The 22037-nt window shown below is 39.7% G+C and overlaps 1 protein-coding gene across 4 annotated transcripts in view; it reads right to left on the reverse strand.

Annotated features, from left to right (window-relative positions):
• Positions 1 to 22037, reverse strand: part of LOC124800021 (cyclin-G-associated kinase) — a 263298-nt gene that overhangs the window by 87075 nt on the left and 154186 nt on the right. For all 4 annotated transcript variants that reach the window (XR_007017105.1, XM_047262964.1, XM_047262963.1 and 1 more), the window contains exons 16-17: positions 18416 to 18609; positions 17909 to 18027 (exon numbers count right to left, since the gene is read on the reverse strand). Coding sequence is in view for 3 of the 4 variants with exons in the window: in XM_047262964.1 (XP_047118920.1) it covers positions 17909 to 18027; positions 18416 to 18609 (313 nt within the window). In the remaining variant the exon portion in view is untranslated. The remainder of the gene's footprint in view (positions 1 to 17908; positions 18028 to 18415; positions 18610 to 22037) is intronic.

Genomic DNA, 22037 nt, shown 5'->3' on the forward strand with positions numbered 1-22037 from the left:
CTCTTGGATGTGGTACCACTCAATTACACCGCAACAGGACGTGACATTTTTGAAGCTGTTTGTGAATCAATGGACAATATGAATTTGCCGTGGGATAAGCTCCATTCTGCAGCGACAGACGGTGCACCACAAATGATTGGGTGTCACCAAGGTTTTGCTTCTCGTTTGAATAATAAACTCAGGGACGAATTTGGGAAAGACATTTTGACTCTTCATTGTTTTATTCACCAAGAGGCACTGTGTGCTGAAACAGTAGAGCTAGGTGGCGTAATGAAAGATGTCGTGAAGTGTGTGACTTTTGTGCAGCGTCATGGTACAAATCATCGCCAATTCAGAGGACTCCTGAAAGATATGGAAGCGGAGTACGGGGATATACCTTACCACAGTACAGTTCTTTGGCTGAGCCGGGGAAAAGTTCTTGATGTTTTCTTTGCCATTCGTGAGGAAAGGTCCCTTTTTCTCGAAATGAAAGGGGAAGAAATGCGTTGTCTGAAAGATATAAAATGGATATCAGCTTTGGCGTTCCTAGCTGACATAACTATGCATCTGAATAATTTAAATCTGTCATTGCAGGACAAAGGGCAGCTAATCGTTGACATGCACGACCATATCAAAGCATTCGTGGAAAAGTTATGTTTATTTGAGAGGCAGATGAGTAATGGACATTTAACGTTCTTCAATCATCTTGCTTCTTTAAAACTACCTGAAGGTACTACTTTCGGCGATTAACAAGCAAAATTAAAGCAGCTGATCACATCGTTTGAAACACGATTCCAAGACCTCACTAGTTTGGAAATGGAACTTAAGGTGTTTAGCACTCCTTTTTCAGTTTCCCCCTATGACTTGTCATCGTCACTTCAATTGGAGATTATTGATTTGCAGAATTCAACTTTGTTGAAAGAGAGGTACTACAACATGTTGGATTTGTCACAATGGTATCGTTCATTACAGCAAAACACATTTCCCAAGCTTCACAACTATGCCGCTCAGATCATGTGCATGTTTGGATCTACGTATTTTTGTGAGCAGCTTTTCTCAGCAATGAAAAGAGTAAAAAGTAAGGAACGATCGTTTCTTCAGGACGCAACAATGCAGGCCATCCTCCGCATTAACGCTGCGAACACTTTGATGCCTAATATTTCCGATCTAGCAATGAAAAGAAAGTGTCGAGCTACAGAGGCCCAATAAATTTAGTATGCAATTTCTTGTAAAATAGTTGTTTCTTATTTATTTCCAGAACATCGTATTTCCTGGTGTAGCACGTCACCATGTCTTAGCAGCTAAGAGTACGAGGTTGTCGATCTTGTAAGACGCAGCTGGCACATCCAAACGCTTGCCTCGCCGCCTGCCTCAGCCAGCCGTGCCACGTACCGGCCCACTTGAATGGTCACAGCGAGCAACGCAGCTCCCTGGAGCAAGGACCTCTCCGCAGCTTACAACGGAGCCGACGAGCTGGAACACCCTGCTCTATGGGCACAGGAGAAAGGTGCAAGGCTGCCTGACTGCAGTGTAGTTTGGCACACTGCTGCTGTAAAGGAGGCCGGTGCAAACTAAACAACCTGGGATGTAGGATGTATCGGATATCAAGCTCATAAGACCAGATGTTTTGGTATACAGTTAACCTGTAAGTGGTATGTCCAGAATCACTGGTCATTTGATTTATGAAGTTGATGGTAGCTTGCATCAGCCTTCTTGATCCATTATGGATCGTGGGACGACGGCTGGCATGAACTTCTTGATGCAATAATTTACCAACAGCGGCATGATTTGTAGAAGTTTATTTTAATTTATGAACTTCTATAAAATAAAATAAATTTCTACAAATCAAACTACTGACGGCCTTGGGAGAGCCAGTCATGACAAAACACTACCATCTGGTGAGCAAGACGTATGAGACAGGCAAAATTCCCTCAGACTTCAAGAAGAAAATAATAATTCCAATCCCAAAGAAGGCAGGTGTTGACAGGTGTGAAAATTACTGAACTATCAGTTTAATAAGTCACAGCTGCAAAATACTAACGTGAATTCTTTACAGACGAATGGAAAAAACTGGTAGAAGCTGACCTTGGGGAAGATCAGTTTGGATTCCGTAGAAATGTTGGAACACGTGAGGCAATACTGACCTTACGCCTTATCTTAGAAGAAAGATTAAGGAAAGGCAAACCTACGTTTCTAGCATTTGTAGACTTAAAGAAAGCTTTTTACAATGTTTACTGGAATATTCTCTTTCAAATTCTAAAGGAGGCAGGGATAAAATACAGGGAGCGAATGGCTATTTACAATTTGTACAGAAACCAGATGGCAGTTACAAGAGTCGAGGGACATGAAAGGGAAGCAGCGGTTGGGAAGGGAGTGAGACAGGGCTGTAGCCTCTCCCCGATGTTGTTCAATCTGTATATTGAACAAGCAGTAAAGGAAACAAAAGAAAAATTCGGAGTAGGTATGAAAATCCATGGAGAAGAAATAAAAACTTTGAGGTTCGCCGATGACATTGTAATTCTGTCAGAGACAGTAAAGGACTTGGAAGAGCAGTTGAACGGAATGGACAGTGTCTTGAAAGGAGGATATAAGATGAACATCAACAAAAGCAAAACAAGGATAATGGAATGTAGTCGAATTACATCGGGTGATGCTGCGGGAATTAGATTAGGAAATGAGACACTTAAAGTAGTAAAGGAGTTTTGCTATTTGGGGAGCAAAATAACTGATGATGGTCGAAGTAGAGAGGATATAAAATGTAGACTGGCAATGGCAAGGAAAGCGTTTGTGAAGAAGAGAAATTTGTTAACATCGAGTATAGATTTAAGTGTCAGGAAGTCGTTTCTGAAAGTGTTTGTATGGAGTGTAGCCATGTATGGAAGTGAAACATGGACGATAAATAGTTTGGACAAGAAGAGAATAGAAGCTTTCGAAATGTGGTGCTACAGAAGAATGCTGAAGATTAGATGGGTGGATCACATAACTAATGAGGAGGTATTGAATAGAATAGGGGAGAAGAGAAATTTGTGGCACAACTTGACAAGAAGAAGGGACGGGTTGGTAGGGCATGTTCTGAGGCATCAAGGGATCACAAATTTAGCATTGGAGGGCAGCGTGGAGGGTAAAAATTGTAGAGGGAGACCAAGAGATGAATACACTAAGCAGATTCAGAAGGATGTAGGTTGCAGTAAGTACTGGGAGATGAAGAAGCTTGCACAGGATAGAGTAGCATGGAGAGCTGCATCAAACCAGTCTCAGGACTGAAGACCACAACAACAACAACAACAACAAATCATACGGCTGTTGGTAAATAATTGCAATCAAGTAGTTCACAATGGTCTGGTGCTGTAGTTGGGCAGCCTTAAGGGATTCCAATGAGTTGTTCCATTCACCGTTAGATGGCCATGACATGTATTTCACAGGGGCAGGAACTTCAGTTCATCATAGTTCAGCATGAAATATTTATGAATTATGTAGACAAACCTTCCCTGTAAATCAGTCTATCTATTAGTTATTTATCAAAATCCCTAAAGTAGTTCCTGAGATTAGTCCAAACATACAGACAGAAACCATGGTGGGGACTTCAATTTATTTATGTGTAGAAGATAGACAAAAGCTGTGCGATGAACACACGTTAGTTGGTAAACATCACGTATAGTTCCACATGTTGCTTTGCATTTGATATTGGATTCTTATAATTAAACTGATGGTGTTCCGAGTGTTGCAGTGCATGCAGTATACACCACAGGATGCTGAAGCACTGTAGGTATGTTCACTAATTGGTGTGTTCACGGAGTATGGTAGAAAAAAAATTATAATAGTTTTACTTTCTGCCACCAGGTGAAAATATGGCTCGGTAAGCACTCAGTATGTAGTGTGGGTGAGGAAAGGGGAGGTACAATCAAACACATGATAATGATGGTTCCGACACGTTTGTTACAGTATGGTAACAAGTTACAACATGTGTTCCATATGGTCTCTCGACTTGGTGACATGGCATGGTTGACAGTTGCTTGCAGAATATTCAATGTAATCAGACCAAAATGTTGTCATATATTATCCTACAGATCAGAAAGGGTGCAAATACATCCTTGATGGACACAAGCTTTCAGATATTGCCACAACCAGAAGTCACATGGATTTACATTGGGTGATCTGGAAGTTTTGAAATTGCCAAAAGATGAATATTTGTTACTGAAGGTTTCTTGAAGCACATCTTTCACCTGGCAAGCCGCAGGTGGTGTCTCTCCATCTTGCATGAAAAGAATGGCGTGGGCACAGTTGCTTTCTTGCAAAGCTGGATTCTCATGTGCATGAGGAGGTTCCTGTAGCATGCAGATGTCACTGTACATCTAACAGTCCTGTGAGGTGTCTTCTCTTCGATTAAAAATGAACTGAGAATGAGTGAGCTTGTGAAACCACACCACACAGTCACATAAACAGAGTGCAGTGGATGTTCCTGCACAAAATGTGGTGGACCAAAAACTCATATGCGAAATATCTGCGCATTTGTGGCACCATGCGAGTAAAATGTGCCTTGTCTGTCTAAAGAATATACTGTAGCCACATGTCATCCATTTCCATACATGCCAAAAAACTAAGGACAAAGCCACAGTGTTGTAGCCTATCTTGGGGCTTCATCTGGTGTACATTCAGAATCTTGTACAGATATTTGTGTAAAATGTGCAGCAAAATACTTTGCACCTTTGACCAGGGAAGAGCCAATTTCCATAAAGCATTCTGAGCACCGGCTGCAGAATTTGAGGCTTATCTAAGCTGTCTGCTATAGCCGCAATAACTTCAACAACTGCCATGGGAATGGGCCACCTCCCTGTCCCTGCTTCACCATCTACTTCACCTGTTCCTTCAAATATCTTAATCACATTCTTTAATCCCTTTATTGACTTGAGACCTCTTCGTAATTGTTTCTGTCAACAATATTCTCGCACGGCAGCACTACTATTGCTGCTGTTATGACAAAACAACTTTTCCGGCAATTCATGATCTTTCTTCTCAGTAGCCATTATGTTTTGTGTCGAAAACTTCAACCTTCGTAACCCTTTACAGTTTACAGCAACAGCTGCTTCTCCAGAAAACCAAAACCTGTCGCCAAGTGACAAACAGTAGACTGACATCAAAACAGGAAACATTTCACATTCTGACTGCTTACAGCACCATGTCTTCAACTGTCCGCCCCCGGTAGCTGAGTGGTCAACGCGACAGAATCCAAAGGGCCCGGGTTAAATTCCCGGCTGGATCGGAGATTTTCTCCGCTCAGGGACTGGGTGTCGTGTTGTCCTAATCATCATCATTTCATCCCCATCGATGCACAAGTCGCCGAAGTGGCATCAAATCGAAAGACTTGCAACAATCGAACAGTCTACCTGATGTGAGGCCCTCGTCACATGACATATACAGGGTGTTACAAAAAGGTACGGCCAAACTTTCAGGAAACATTCCTCACACACAAATAAAGAAAAGATGTTATGTGGACATGTGTCTGGAAACACTTAATTTCCATGTTAGAGCTCATTTTAGTTTCGTCAGTATGTACTGTACTTCCTCGATTCACCACCAGTTGGCCCAATTGAAGGAAGGTAATGTTGACTTCGTTGCTTGTGTTGACATGCAACTCATTGCTCTACAGTACTAGCATCAAGCACATCAGTACGTAGTATCAACAGGTTAGTGTTCATCACGAACGTGGTTTTGCAGTCAGTGCAATGTTTACAAATGCGGAGTTGGCAGATGCCCATTTGATGTATGGATTAGCACGGGGCAATAGCTGTGGCGCAGTACGTTTGTATCGAGACAGATTTCCAGAACGAATGTAGAGATTCTTCGTGCTCATATTGTGGACGGCTGTGATACAATACGCCATTCTCCAGGGCTGCATCAGTGCATCAGGGATTGCATGTGACAGAGGGTGGATGCATACATCCTCGCTAACGGAGGACATTTTGAACATTTCCTGTAACAAAGTGTTTGAAGTCATGCTGGTACGTTCTGTTGCTGTGTGTTTCCATTCAATGATTAATGTGATTTGAAGAGAAGCAATAAAATGAGCTCTAACATGGAAAGTAAGCGTTTCCGGACACATGTCCACATAACATATTTTCTTTCTTTGTGTGTGAGGAATGTTTCCTGAAAGTTTGGCCGTACCTTTTTGTAACACCCTGTATAATATACTGGTGGCAAAAAGGGGAACTATAATTTTTTTCAGCATGCTCCATGAGCATACTGATTAATGAACATACCTACTATGTTCCAGCATCCTGCTATCTAAATAGTCCACACTGCAGCACTCAGAACATCGCCAGTTTAATTATAACCACTAGGTATTGTAGGATTTACCAGGGGTGGGGCTAGAGTAGGTTGTAGTGGATGGGTGCATGGGGCAAGTTTCACACAGGAATGAGTGCAGGGTTAGGAACCTTGGGGCAGAGATAATGCTCCTGGTTATACCATGATCTATAGTATGCAGAAGGTATTAATGAAGTGTGTGACTCTAAGCTTTCTGCTCTTCAGCTGCAGTAGGTTTTGACTTATGTTAGTCGCACTAGTCTCCTATGGCAGAGCCACATTAACAGTCATTAACGCTAGAACTGTGTAACCAGAGCACATCATACAGTTCTAAAGTAGTAGCTGAGAGAGTATTCTTGAAATACTGTATGGACACAGTTTTTGCTGCATGACCTACAGAATCTATACTTCACATCTGATGACGTCTGTTACGAACAGGAAAGACAACTGACAACTGTATTATATATACTTATCCGTTGTGGTAATGTACTGGGCAAATGCTTAAGACATGTCACACATATTGAAACAGCAAAATAGAACAACACAACTGATATGGGATTATTTGCTTATTTCACACATGTTCTGGTTTAACACTGTCCATGTGTTTGGTGAGGGAGGCCTTAATACATTTTTCGTGCATGTACATACCTGTATTATTAAGTCTTTGTGGGTGGAATTTTAGCTGGGCATGTTTACAGAAATGAAATCTTTGACAGTTATAAACACTGTCCAGGTTTTACCACATGTGACTTATAACTTTTTGTGATGATGTTAATTTGGATATTTTTTCCTTGATCAATGTATAAAATTGAATGTTTGAAACTACACTGAGAAAGAGAAATCCAAGGTCTGCAAGCATTAAGTATGTCTATTACCACATGCCAACAATGAGTTCAGCCTTGCTAATACAGAATACAAGCTATAGACAATTTTTATGCCATCAATCAATAGAGAACATGCATAATTCCACTTCTCTTTGTGGAAAAGGAACACATGATACAAAAGTATTTAATAAACAAATTTTACAGAGGACTCAGTCAAACAGATGTAAGTCACTAAGTATAAATGACTGAGTACAGAATTCATTTGGGATGTCATATGGCCTGGTAATTGTGTTATCAAGTCGAAGTTAACCAAGGAAAATGTATAAAATATTCAGTGAATTTTGGGCCTGATTTTATTTAAGTCATAGTACTGATTAGAAGGCAATTAATAGATTCTAAATATAGATGAAACAGTGTGCTCTATACTTCATAGGGCGAAAGTAGAGCCCAGAGAGCTCCCAGCACTGCTGTCAGTTTTCAAGTGCGAGATACAAAAGGCTGCTGTTAATGTCACTTGTCCACAACTCTGGAAACACTGAGTCATTTCCACAGAAACATAAACAAATTTGCATTATGAGATTGGTCATAGTAGGCTACAAAGCAGCCACCCCATGCCCACTTCCAGTGTAAGGTATCTTCTTTTACCGTATGGACTAAAGTTAGCATAATTAATAAGGGACAAACACATGTTGCAGAAGCAACAGCACAGATAGTTTAGCAAGCAACAGAATCTACACCTGAAATGATTTATCTCTTGAAAGTTACTGACTGTATTGGACTGAATTTTTTTATTAGTTGAGCTAAATGTGGACATAAACTGTGAATGAATCTTAGAGAGACAATAAGAAGAACATAGTCGTTGACACATGAGATACAAATTTTAACAACAGAATATGTTTAAAAGATGCCTCAAAAATTAATGTTTAACACATGTAAACTAAAGAAAAGTCCAAACTCTATCTTACCAGGCAAAATCCAAGCGACAGAGAAACATACCTATGACTGATTGTGAGATTAAGACTTTAAGTTGCTCAAACATTTACATTAAGCACTTTCAAATGAGCAAATATAATCTGTAACCACCAGAAGTAGACATTAATCATCATACACTAAATTATGCACTGTGTGTAAAGTTCCATGGGAGAGAGCTGGACAATCAGTTGAAATGAAGTTGACACAAACTAATCGCGGAGTTCAGTTCAGTATATCGGTCTCCCACATTTATGGGAGAATGGACTACGGGAATATGCTGATAAGAGCAAAACTACTTTCCTGCTTTCCTTAGGTATTTGCATTTGTACCATTAATTTTCTAAGTTTTACATTTCTAAATAGTTTTCACTCTCAGATGATGGGCCAAAGCTGTTCCTATAGAAGACTCTAACCAAATCAAGTTCCCAGTTGTGGATCAGTCCTCTGTAAAACCATGATGGCTGTTGGAAAGACGACCCCTTTTCTCAAGAGTCCAACAAAGTCAATGTTTACCACTTGTTCAAGCAACATAAACAGAAGATTCAGGAGGCTGATGGGTCTACAGCTATCCATTCTCTATGGTATTTTATCCAGTTTCAAAACTGGGACAACTGTGCTTTTCGTCCACCCTCACTTCAGGTATGGCTGAAGAATAAAAGTGTATGGCATTGGTAATCTACGGTTATACATTGCAGCATCTGACTGCGGATTCCATCAGATTCCGACACTGTTCTGAGATCGTGGGCCACAGTGCTGAGGAGTTTTCATTCACTGAACGGAACATCTGTAAGGACTGAAGCTAGTGCAAGGGGTATAGCATCAAGTTTATTGTTCCTGAGTCACACAATAGTGCCCTCAATGTACGCAGTGATGAATACTAAAGCTGTTTCTATCAAAGAACATTGCACAGTAGGGACAGACTAAATAAGAAAGTGTGGTGGTTAAGACACTGACCTGATATTTGGGAGGATGGAGTTTGTTCTGTCCAGCTGTTCTGATTTAGGTTTTCTGTGATTTTCGTAAATCATTTCAGGCAAATGCCAGGATGCTTCCTCCACCAAGGCCACAACTAACCACCTTTTCTATCCTCATAAAGCATACATAAATAGCTTATGTGAAGGATACAACTGTATAAACACAGCATTTGCCTTCTTTGTGTGGTTCTTCACACCTTCTCCAGGTCCACCAACTTCAGTCACTACACCACCGAGATACAACTGAAATGACAGTCTGCACCTGGATCTTTAACTGGCTTAGTGACTTTCTGTGCCAATCATGGGACTGAGTTCCAATGAGATGTTCCCGAAGAAAGGGAAATCATCAATTATTCTACTTTTATAGTGGTGTGCACATATGAAGTTCGCAGAGCAATACTTTCTGCACAGAGAGACAGAATACTTTGCAGTTTCACCAGTGTGCTCTCTGTCTCTGTCTAATTCCTTATGCTCCAGCCATTTCCTACTCTGGTAACTCACAATGCAGAGGACAGTGCTACACCTGGCCACTGTTTCAGCTTCTGACTATGCCTAGGAGAGTTTGTAAGCTCAGAAAAATATTGCTGTCATTTCATAACATAATATTGGTTGTGTTTGATTTATGCTACCCATAATGATTACTACAGTTGTTCACTATACCTAAACTAGCATGAAAATTAATGCTAAATGTTCGAGGCACACCATGTCGTGCATGCTGCAGGCAGATGGATGCTATTGGTTGGAGCGTCATGTGGTATACTGCTTCTTGTCACTGTGCATTGCCCACCAAGCCTTCTTACGTCCACACCTCTGTAGTAATGAAGTAGTTGTGCCCTATGTTGAATTCTCAATATTCCCTTTTACAGTAGCATTGAATGGTGGAAAGCACGCCACTCAGCTTTCTTAAGGATGGACCTTCCCGAGTGCACGATTGGGTAAATGCCATGCTAACTGGAAAACGATCAGTCTTGCAGAGCTCTAAATATACCCTCCATTGCATTGAGGGGATGATTGGTTGGTTGGTTGGTTGATGGGTAGGGCCATGGGGGTGAGGATGTCCAGGTCATCAGGCTCTCATTCAAAAGGTAGTTCATCTGGAGTTAGTAGCATCAGCCAGAAATTTGATTGAACTGGTAAAATTAAGGCACTGAAAATAGTACTGACACCAGAGACAAGAAAATTTAAAGAGAGGTAAAAGTACATAGGTCAAGGTCAGTGTGCAGGTCAGACAGCAGACAAAAGGGTCTACCAGGGCTCATCTGTGGCAAGAGAAACCTCATCCACATCAAACTCCTTACTAACCTGATGAAGGTTAAGACACTAGTGGAATAAAGGTGCCTTCTAGCCACAATATTCATAATAGTAAAAATCAGAAGGCTAAAAAGAAGAAGTAAACACAAGGCAGACCAACAATCTGTCACAGTTGGAAAACTACTTGGAATATCGTTTGAGTAAAATAGACAGTCTCTTGGAAAGCAATTACAAGATGAATGTCACAAAAAGTAAAACAAAGGTAACACAACACAGTCAAATACAATAAGATGATGATGAGGGAATTAGATTGGGAAAGGAGATGCTAATCAGAGTGTATAAGTTTTGCTGTTTGGGGAGCAAAATAACTGAGAATGGAAAAAATAGATGGGATATAAAATGCAGACTGGCAACAGCAAGAAAAACACCTTCAAAAGAAACAAACATTCGTTGTCTGACAGTATTCAGTTAAGTAATCTCACTGGCAGTCTCAGTGCTTTTAGTAGCTTGCATTTGTGATCTTAAGTAGTTTGGCAGTGCAAATGCATGTGTGAAAGACAACTGGGCTCTTTTTACTTCTTGTATTCATTCTTTGCAACTTGCAGTTTATGTAGTATACCTTGACATCACCTACAACACCTCAGTCTTGTAGTTTTGGATATAGTAATGTAATTGCCCGCACGTGCATTTCCTTGCCAGGTGCCAGCCTCCATTCGTGAACCACCAGGAGAGTACATCTTTCTTTGTGTCTGCCAGCATCCAATGAATAAGTGTCAATGGTAGTTTTACTGTTCTCGAGTGGATAGTGTGCGTTTTTAACAAATTTAATATGACAAATCATTGTCTGAAAGACAGAAAGATTCATTTTTATCTTTTTTTTTGTAACTAGTGCTTTCATTCAAATTTTAGCAGTAGGATGAACAGAGAGGGTGTGCTGTGTCAGACTAAGGAACAGCTGGTCACTGGTCATGAACTGTTAAGATGCCATTGGCTGCAGTCAGACACTGCAGGCTGTTGCCTCGGTGTGTAGCAGTGGCACAGAAATTAGCACATCATATGGGACACCTTAAATAGCACTCAATTCTCCTGTCAAGGCACCTTCCAGCTTTACCAATATGGGTTAACTGTGCGCACAACAGAGTGAGTGGCAGGTTGTACAAGTTTCGTGTTGCCTGAGGCAGAGTGTCAATGTGGGGACTGGCCCTCTGGCTTTGCCCATTCACCCTCGGAGTGGACAGGTGACAGCTTCTTCAGCAGGATCTGAGCGGACACATAGAGAAGGGTGAAGAGGGGGAAGGGGGGGCTTGCAAGTTATCGGGAGCTCCAATGTTACGAATGTTATGGGTACCCTTGGGAGAATAGTATCCAGGATGACAAAGCAATTCAATGTGTGCTCAGTATGTCTGCTGTGGGAGCCTCATCATAGATATAGAGGAGGTCCTGCCTGCCACTGTTGAGGGTACAGGGTGTTGTCAAGTTCAAGTTGTGGTTTATGTCAGCACTAATGATGCCAGTCACTTCTGTTCTGTGGCCATCCTCAGTTCATAAGGGTGTCTGGTGAAAATGGTGATGACTGTTGGCCTCACTCACAGGGTGCATGAAGAGCTCATAATTTCCAGTATTGCACCCGGAGTTGATCAGGTTCTCTTGGTTTGTTGCTGAGTGGAGGGGGTATGTATTTTCTGTGACAATCTTGACTGCAGATATCTGTACGTGTATTATGGTGGAGAATTTTAGAACTCCCCTTGATAGGTCAGAGGTGCACTACACACAGAAAGCAGCTACTCTGGTAGCAGAGTACTTGTGAAGATTTTTTTTTTAGGCTAGGTGATAGTTTGATGTTCTCTGATGAGTTATTGCCACCCATTACACAAAGAGAAAAATCTGATCATGTACAAAGTAAAAACACTTTGAATGTCAAAATTTTAACATAAAATTGCCAAAGCACTTGTAACAAATTTCCTGACTTTATTGCCCTCCAAGAAAGCTGTCACACTTAATTGTACTCTAAACTGAGAGCTCTATGAAACCTCAAGTTGAAAGCTTTCAAATATTTAACAAGGCATGGAAGATACATCAAAATGACAGATTAGATGCCACGTTCACTGCAACTGACAAAAACGTTGTGAACTTGAGTTAATCATTGGATGTTTTTACTGACAACCTGACTGCATACAAATTTTCCACCGTCATATGTTAGTGAAAGATCTTGCCGAGAATCCATAAAAATTGTGGTCCTATGTAAAACGGCTAAGACATATCTCATTTTTCTGTCTCATAGACTCTCATGTGGAGGATATAGAAATAGACATCCTTTGTGTTGTGAAGCAACTGTAAGAGCTGGAAACAAATAAGTTACCAGGTCGGGATGGAATCCCAGTTAGGTTTCACAAGGAGTAATCTTTGGCATTCGCCCTTACTTAGCACGCATTTATTGTGAATCACTCATCCAGCAAGCCACTGCAAAACAGCACAGGTGACTCCCGTATAGGGTAAAACAATGCACTCACAAAATTACACACCAATATCCTTAACAATGTTTGCTTTAAAATGCCTGGCTATATTCTAAGTCTGCATATAATAAATATCCTTGGGGCAGAAAATATTCTGTTCACATGCCGGCATGGATTTAGAAAGCAACGCTAGTGCAAAACTCAGCTTGTCCTATTCTCACATGATATCCTGCAATCCGTGAATGAAGGGCAACAGGCAGATTCCATATTCTTAGATTTCTGGAAAGCATTTCACACAGTGGCCCGCTATAGATTGTTAATGAAGGTTCAAGAACATGGAATAGGTTCCCATATATGAGAGTCACTCTAAGACTTCTTAAGTAGTAGAACTCAGTACATTGCCCTGAATGGTGAGTCTTCATCAGAGACACAGCTATCATCAGAAGTGCCTCAAAGAAGTGTGATAGGACTGTTCTTGTTCTCTACATATATAGGACCCTTCTTTTTCTCTACATACATAAACAATCTGATAGATAAGGTGACAAGCAATCTGCAAAACTTTGATAATGAAGTTTTAGTGTATTGGAAAGTGTAATTGCTGCATGACTGTAGGAGAATTTCTATGTGGTGTGATAAATGGTTTCTCGATCTAAATGTAGAAAAATGTAAGTTAATGCAAATGAGTAGGAAAAGCAATCCTGTACCTGTAATGTTCAAATACATTACTGGTGGTGTGCTGCTTGACAAGTCACAAAGATTAAATATCTAAGCATAAAGTGCAAAACAATATGAAACAGAAGGAGAATTTAGGAATCCATAAAATGTGCACGATGTTGCAAATGGAACACTAGTGAGACCAACACTGCTCATGTGTTTGGGATTGGATCAAAGGGAAACACTGAACCAATTCAGAGGCAAGCTGCTGGATTTCTTACTGGTATATTTGACATACACATGATTATTACAGAGATGCTCCACAATTTCAAAAGGGAGTCCCTGGGGGCAGATGATCTTCTTTTCACAAAATTCTACAGAGAAAATTTAGAGAACCAGTATTTGCATCTGACTGTAGAATGATTCTACTTCTGCCAATGTACAGTTCACTTAAGGACAGTGAAGAGAAGATTAAGGAAATAAGGGCTTGTATGCAGGTGCACAGCCAGCCATTTTTCCCTTGTTCTATTTGCTAGCTGACCAGGAAGGGGGAATGATTAATAGTTAGGGACAGAAAAAATTTTGCAAAAATGATAACACAAAAAATAATTTGAAATTGGCAATTTTTTGCAAAATAATGTGAAACTGGAGATTTTTATGAAATATTGTGAAATTTATCATTTTCCCATATAGAAAATGTAATAAGCCTGAGGATACCAGTTTAGTAATATTTGTAACTCATAGTTATTGAATGCTGAAAATGCATTTTGCCTTAATTTTTCCTTCATGCTGAAGTTCTTGTACTCATATAATTTTAAAATGATGATTCATTTCCCACACAGCCAACTATGAAGTAACATCAAAAATAGCACCAAAACTGACAAAAACTCCAACTTTGGCAAAAAATAAAATGATATTTTCCTGTCCCTACTAACAGTGGTACAAGGTCCATGCACCATGTGAGGGCTTGTGGTTCATTAGTAAGTCTTTTCTGAAAGTATTTGCATGTAGTGTAGCCTTATAACGAAGGAATACATGGATGCCAAACAGTTCAGACGAGAAGAGAAGAGAAGAGAAGGTATTGAAGTGTGGTGCTACAGGAGCAGGCTGAAAATAGGATGGGAAGCTCAGATAACTAATGAAGAGGTGACTGAACCAAAAAGAATAATAATTTGTAAATTTGTGTAAAAGAAGGGATCAGTTGATAGCATACATTCTATGGGGAGAGTGGTGGAAGAGGGAAGGAAGGAAGGAAGGAAGGAAGGAAGGAAGGAAGGAAAATTAGTGTTTAACAACCCTTCAACATCGGGGTCACTAGAGATGGAGCAAAAGCTCAGATTAATGAAGGGTGGGAAGGAACCCTCCATGGTATACAGTCACTGTAAAGAAACTTCTGAAGGTGAAATGCTTAACTCCCTTTTCAACTGTTCCTTTACACAGGAAAACCCTGGAGAATTGCCAAAATTTAATCCTTGTGCCACTGAAAAGATCAGTGAAATGAGTATTAGTGTCAATGGTGTTGATAAACAGCAAAAATCAATAAAACTGACCAAAGCTCCAGGGCCCAATAGCCCCTATCAGATTTTACCCTAAATTTATGTCCAAGTTAGCCTCTCTTCTAACTATGATCTATCATAGATCTCTTGGGGGAAAAAAAGAGCACTGGTCACACCCATCTACAAAAAGGGTAGTACAAGTGATCCACAAACCTAATGTCTGATAGCCTTGACATCAATGTGTTGTAGAATATAAGAATATATTCTGAGCTGAAACATAATGAGGTATCTTGAACAGGATGACCACCTCAATGCCAACCCACATGGATTCTGAAAACATTGATTATGTGAAACCCAACTTGCACTTTTCTCACATGGCATACTGAAAGCTTTGGATCAAGGCAGTCAAGTAAATGCAGTATTTCTCGATTTTTGAAAAGCATTTGAGTCTCTACCACACTGCTTGGTGTCAAAAGTTTGAGCATATGGGGTATCAAGCGAAATTTGTAACTGGATTGAGGACTTTTTGCTACGGAGGACACAGCATGTTATCTTGGATGGAGAGTCATCATCAGATATAGAAGCAACTTTGGGTGTGCTCCAGGGAAGTGTGTTGGGACACTTGCTTTTCATGTTGTATATTAATGATATTACTGACAATATTTTTTTTTAATAGTAACCTACGATATTTTGCAGATGATGCATTTATCTATGATGAAGTATTGTCTGAAAGAAGTTCCATAAATATTCAGTTAGATCTTGATACGATTTCAAACCGGTGCACAGATTAGCAATTTGCTTTAAATTTTCTTAAATGTAAAATTGTGCACTTCACAAAAGACATAGTATCCTATGACTATAATATCAACAAATCACCGTTCACATCAGCCAATTTGTACAAATACCTGGGTGTAACACTTTGTAGGGATATGAAATTTAATGATCATATAGGGTCAGTTGTGGGTAAAGCAAGTGACAGACTTTAGTTCATTGGCAAATATTGGGACAGTGCAATCAGTCTACAAAGGAGACTGCTTAGATATCACTCATGCGACCAGTTCTAGAATACTGGTCAGGTGTGTGGTACCTGTGTACCAAATAGGGCTAACAGGGGGTATTGAATGTATACAAGGAAGGGAAGCAACGTCACAGATTAATTTGCTCCATGGGAAGATGTCACAGAGATACTGAAGGAGCTGAACTGGCAGACTCTTGAAGGTAAACTATCTCAAGAAAGTCTATTAACAAAGTTTCCAGAACCAGCTTTAAATGATGACTCTAGGAATATACTACAACCCCCTATGTATCTTTCACATAGGTATCATGATAAGATAAGGATAATTACTGCAGGCACAGAGACATTCATTCCTCCTCCTTGCACTACATCCGTGAATGAAATGCGAAGAAACTGTCGTAACCGGTACAATGGAATGTACCCTCTGCGATGCAATATGGTTTGCAAAGTATAAATATAAATGGAGGGGGAGGGAAGGAAGGAGGGAGATCAATGCTCTCTCTCTCTCTCTCTCTCTCTCTCTCTCTGTGTGTGTGTGTGTGTGTGTGTGTGTGTGTGTGGAATTGTATAGGGAGATCAATGCTTGACTACAGTAAGCAGATTCATATGGGTGTGAAGTGCAATAATTAAACAGATATCTGCATAGAATAGACCTGCACAGAGAGATGCATCAAACCATTCTTTGAGCTGAAGACAACAACAAACTGAGACAGGGGAGGGGGTGGGGGGCAGGCCTTATTAAAAATGAGTAAGCAAAAATAACAAGAATAAAAACAATGGAATAAACAAAAGAACTACTTACCACAAAGCGGAGATATTCATTGATACCAGGTGGTTATACTTTGAATGCAGCTACTCATGGAGGTGCGGTGGTGGGCTGTAATTATTGTATTGTGCAAGACTTGATATATATTCTAAAGCATTACTCGGAAACTTGTTCATGCGGGAAAAAAATTAGTTGCAATTTTGGCCATCAGATGCAAATCCGGTACTGTGAATGCAAGAATGACGTACAAAAATGTTTCCATATGTAATGGATTAGGAACAGGTTGTGGGCAGAAAAGGTCAAACAAGTCAGAAAGGCATAATGCTGATTATATTATTGACCACTACTTGCACAATTTGTCCAATATGAGCATTGAAGATGACAATCTGCTGTACAGCGCCAGATTTATAAATTGCACCTGGTGGCAAAAATAATTTCTCCAAAGTAACTTGGTTCCATATTAACTCATTAGCATATCTGTCAAATTTAACTGCCATACGATAATTACAGTAAACACTGGACGTTTGTGAGTAGTGCACTTTAATTACAACCATCTGGTAGATATGAACATGCAATGTCAGAGTATGAATTTGGCTCTTACTCGTAACTACCAGACTAACATAGCTACATTCACCCAGCCTGGCGGCCCAACTAAGGCCAAGTCAGACTACACAGCCAGGAAGACTAAGTGTGCGCTCTGCAGAATGACAGATGTTTATAAGCCAAGATACCACGTTCCATTTCCATTACTCTTCCAATATTTGTATTCCATCTGGAATTCTCCAGTATCACGATAGCACAAGAACAATGTGTGATAATGGATCATCTGTAAAAGCCTGTCAAAGCTAAGACTGCACAAACTAACAAGCTTCCCTGCTCGTTGTCCTCCACGCCTTCTGTCACCGAGAGACATGTTACCACAGCGCAATGACATTTTTCCTGACGCCATGGGTGCGTTTTGACATGCTATGTTTGTTGACCTATTTCCTGCTGGTGTTGTGTAACATTCATTGATGGGACATCTTCCTAACATTAGTTTTGTGATTTCTCTTATAATTGGCATTAATGAAATTTGACAGCCCTGACAAGTCTATGCTTTTTTCATGTGACTCTGACTGGATAAATTGTGGCTGAAAAAGTAAGGCACCATAATACAGAAAAAAATTATTTTTTAAAATATTTGTGAAAAATAAATCAATGGTTATAGCAACAGTGTTCAGACCTTTCTTTGCAGTTCTGGGCTGGCATCTCTATACTCTCTCACTTGTGGTGGAGGTGCAGGCCTCTGTGGTGGTTTTACTCTTGAGGCAGTGGCAGGTGAGCCCTGAGGTGGCTGATTAACTGGAAAAACATGAAATATCACTTCACTCAAAAAAGCACCAACAGGAGAGGCTGTATCATTGTAGGGTGAAAGAGAAAATGTTGTCTGCATGTTGACATTTGAACTACTTTTATTTACACGAGGAAATGCTATTATTTACATGAAGAATTGAATCATATGTGCAGAGCACCACAATCAGCTATACTTTCAACTTCCCTCTTGGTGGGGGGAGTAACACTATAGAGAGTAAAACACAGTCAGAAACTGGATGTGAGATAAAAAAAGGTGAATTATGTTATTTATTATGTCTTATACATCAACCAGACAATCAACGTAATAGATTCCTACACCTATAAGAAGATGGGTCACTTTTTTGTGCTTATTGTAGTTACCTATCTTTTTACTTACCAAATGTTTCAAAGTTTTCTTCTTTTTCAATTTTTGTAGAGAATAGAATATCTGGTGTAAAGTTCTTTGAGGAGTGGCCAACCCAAGGTGGTTGCTGACTAGGAGTTCGTTCCTCATCCATGACAAAAATGTTCACTACGGCAGTGAACCTTTCCTGATAATGTTCTGGATCACCCAAATCATCCAGCTCACTCCTGGAACAAACATCAGTATTTAGAACAGCCAGTAAGATGAGATTTTATCGAATGCTCAGAAGCAAACAACGCTTTTTAGAATTGAATGCCTATTTTTCCATGAAGTAAGTTCCACTGATGAAACATAGGATCACTCTGAATCATAATTTGAACAATATGCCAATTTGCTATGAAAAAAGAGAGCACTGTTTTACTACTACATTGCTTTCTCTGCTATTTTTATTGTATGAGAATTATACGGAACACCCCAAACAAATTAACTTCATCTCTGGGTGAAATGGTACAAATTTGTTACATCACAGTAGGTTGGACAAAGACGACAATGACGAATAACGCAGTTTCAGATTCAACAGTAGCATCACAGGTATAACTGATGCTATGCTTTTTTTTTATTAATTCCTGCACACCTGCTACACGACTATACAGAAGATGAGATTGAATGACATTAATTTAGAAAAATTTCTGCATCATCCTCATATTATCTATGTAACAAAAACACTATCTTGGATCCCGGTACCAGTTGTAGGTTGCCTACCTAATGGTTTCCAGGAGCAACAAACATTTGGTTTTCAATGTTTCATGTTATTATCATTCAAATTAATAATTTAAAATGCTGTCATAATTTACTCATTTAGAAATATAATTGTTCGTTGAAAGTTTAACACAACAAGGTAAGTATTAAGTTAGGAGAAGTGTGTGTGTGTCTTGAGGCAGCATAACAAATGATGCACAAATATCCAGATTTTATTCATCCAGTATTTGAGAATGAGAGCATTTAGTGTCTTCCAGTGAACTTCACAAGTAATTTGTGAAATTTTTTCTCACTAACATCCACCGGAAAAAGAAAGGAAAGAAGTTTATCAATAACCACATTTTCATTGCTAATGCAGAACTTCTGTGTCAATCATCACATATTTTTTATTATTTTTTACTACCAGCTTTATTTGCAAAAAACTTAGCAGACAGTATCTACATATATCACAATGTACCTGCAAAATTGTAACATCGTGCGACCGATAGTTCCGGATATATGATGTCATAAAAAATTATATGCAAGAAAAACTAACTTTTGCTTAAAATGGAACACAAATTAACCAGATTATATGAATTCAGTGTTTTATATCAAGAGAACTTTGGGATTTTAAGCATAATTTCGAACTTCTGTTCACTAACTTGCTTAAAAAAACAGTTCACATGTTAATTCATTTGCACAGTAATTAGGCATTGCAAACAGTTTTATATGTTAGTTTTGATTCTTAAAAAAAAAAAAAAAAATCAAGGATTTACTCATATTATACTCCACTAAATATCAACAAAAACAAGATTATGGATGTAGTTACATTTAACTTAAAAATCAAAAAGATGGGATTCAAATAGCAACTGCTAGAAAGGTATCTGTGAATTCTCAAAACTGTAACAGTAAATGATGTTTACTAAATCTCTCTCTCTCTCTCTCTCTCTCTCTCTCTCTCTCTCTCTCTCTCTCTCTCACACACACACACACACACACACACACACACACACACATGGGAAGTATTCTGAATTTATTTGTTATTCATTAAAAATTTTCAAATTGATTCCTGTGCATCTGCATCACCCGAGGGAGTCCTAGTGACTTAGTTACACTGATGTTAATACAACTGTGTGATAATTTTACTAGCATTTAAAGCCTTCCAGGTTGCTACAATATTGTGAAATCGTCACATTCAACACAGATTATCTGCATGGAGCACATGAGCAGAATTTTCAGCCCTGTAATTTTAATGTGAAGAGGAAATGAGTATGAAACATGACACTCTTGATACCCAAACACTGTACAAACATCCTACTTTAAGCCTCTATTGCACAATGTTGCCATTCAGCAACAACCTGTAAATTTATGAATAATTTTTAGAAAATCACTCGTATATCCAAGGTATTGCCCTGTGGCAATGCATGCAGTCTGACTGCATGGAGCTAGATTCTGTTTAGCATTATTACGTTGACGGAAAAGTCTAAAACTGATAATCTTTGTTGAATGTCTGTTGTACATAGAAGCACACAGAAGCAGATGAAAGAGTGAATTATTCATGACACTTAGATCAGATCTAAAGAAAACAGATACATAAAATATTTAAAACGACGCTTAATAGCAGAACTGATAATGTTTTGTATTTTTTCAGGTTTTCCTGGTGAGGCATTGTCAGGTCGAACAATCACGTTTCTGCCAGTTACTCGTGGTTTTCTTTCATGATATTTCAACTGCATAACTCGCAGTGTGGAATGAGTCCGGTATTTATGCCTATGTTGTTCTAGGCGATCTGTCTGCAGTCCGTGCCACATCAGGTGATCTGTCTGTGCTATGTGCCGACCAGTAGCAGCAACTGTAGAGTTTTCTTCAAGTTGCACCTGTTCCGAATGCTGTGCGCATACTTTGTGGTTATTATCCATTGCCAGTCTTAGCGTATGAAGTTCTGAATGACATCCAAGTCATGCTAGACATTTTTTCTTCCGACTGTCGTCATTTAAGCCCTCCTGTGATTTAGGACATTCTGTTATTGCAGCGTGCCCTCTCAGGCATTTCTTGCCCACCAGGAGTGGCCACAGTGTTATTTTCAGGCTGCTGGTGTTCATATTGCCTCCAAAGACTTGGTAGAAAATCCTCAGGTATAGGGTCTGTTGTCTGAGGTACCATTTCATGTGCATCCTTTGTTACATATACTGGGCTGTTTTCTCTAACTCCAGATTCAGAAGACTGAGTGCCCAGTTCCAGACAGAACTTAGCTGGAACTGTTGTCATGGCTAGAGATTCTCTGTGACCTTAAACTCAACAGATTCTTTGATGATGCTGTCCCGTACTTCAATGTTTGAGTTAGGATCTTGGCATCATTATACACACATCAAAAAATGTTTTTCATCACCTTGGTTCCAAGTGTTCTGGAACCCGTACAGAAAACTGGAATAGAGATCAACATAAACATAATTTCTGCCCATTTTATTGCTCATGAAAACCACACATTGCATGTTGTACCACCATGTGGGACCTTTAGAGGCCGTAGTCCAGATTGCTGTACGCACCAGAACCTCTAACACCCAGCAGCTCATCATCTTGCATTGATGCATGCCTGTATTCATCGTGGCACACAATCCACAAGTTCATCAAAGTACTATTGGTCCAGATTGTCCCACTCCACAATGGCATAGATCCCTCAGAGTGGTTGATGGGTCACTTCCTCCATAAACAGCCCTTTTTAATCTATTCCAGGCATATATGATAGGGTTCATGCCTGGAGAAGATGTTGGCCGCTCTAGTCAAGTGATGTCATTATCCCAAAGGAAGTCATTCACAGGATGTGCATGATGGGGGCAAAAATTCTCGTCCATCAAGACGAATGCCTTGCCAGCATGCTGCCAATATGGTTGCACTATCAGTTGGAGGACGGCTTTCA

This window comes from Schistocerca piceifrons, chromosome 1 (genome assembly GCF_021461385.2).
Source record: "Schistocerca piceifrons isolate TAMUIC-IGC-003096 chromosome 1, iqSchPice1.1, whole genome shotgun sequence".
Lineage (NCBI taxonomy): Eukaryota > Metazoa > Arthropoda > Insecta > Orthoptera > Acrididae > Schistocerca > Schistocerca piceifrons.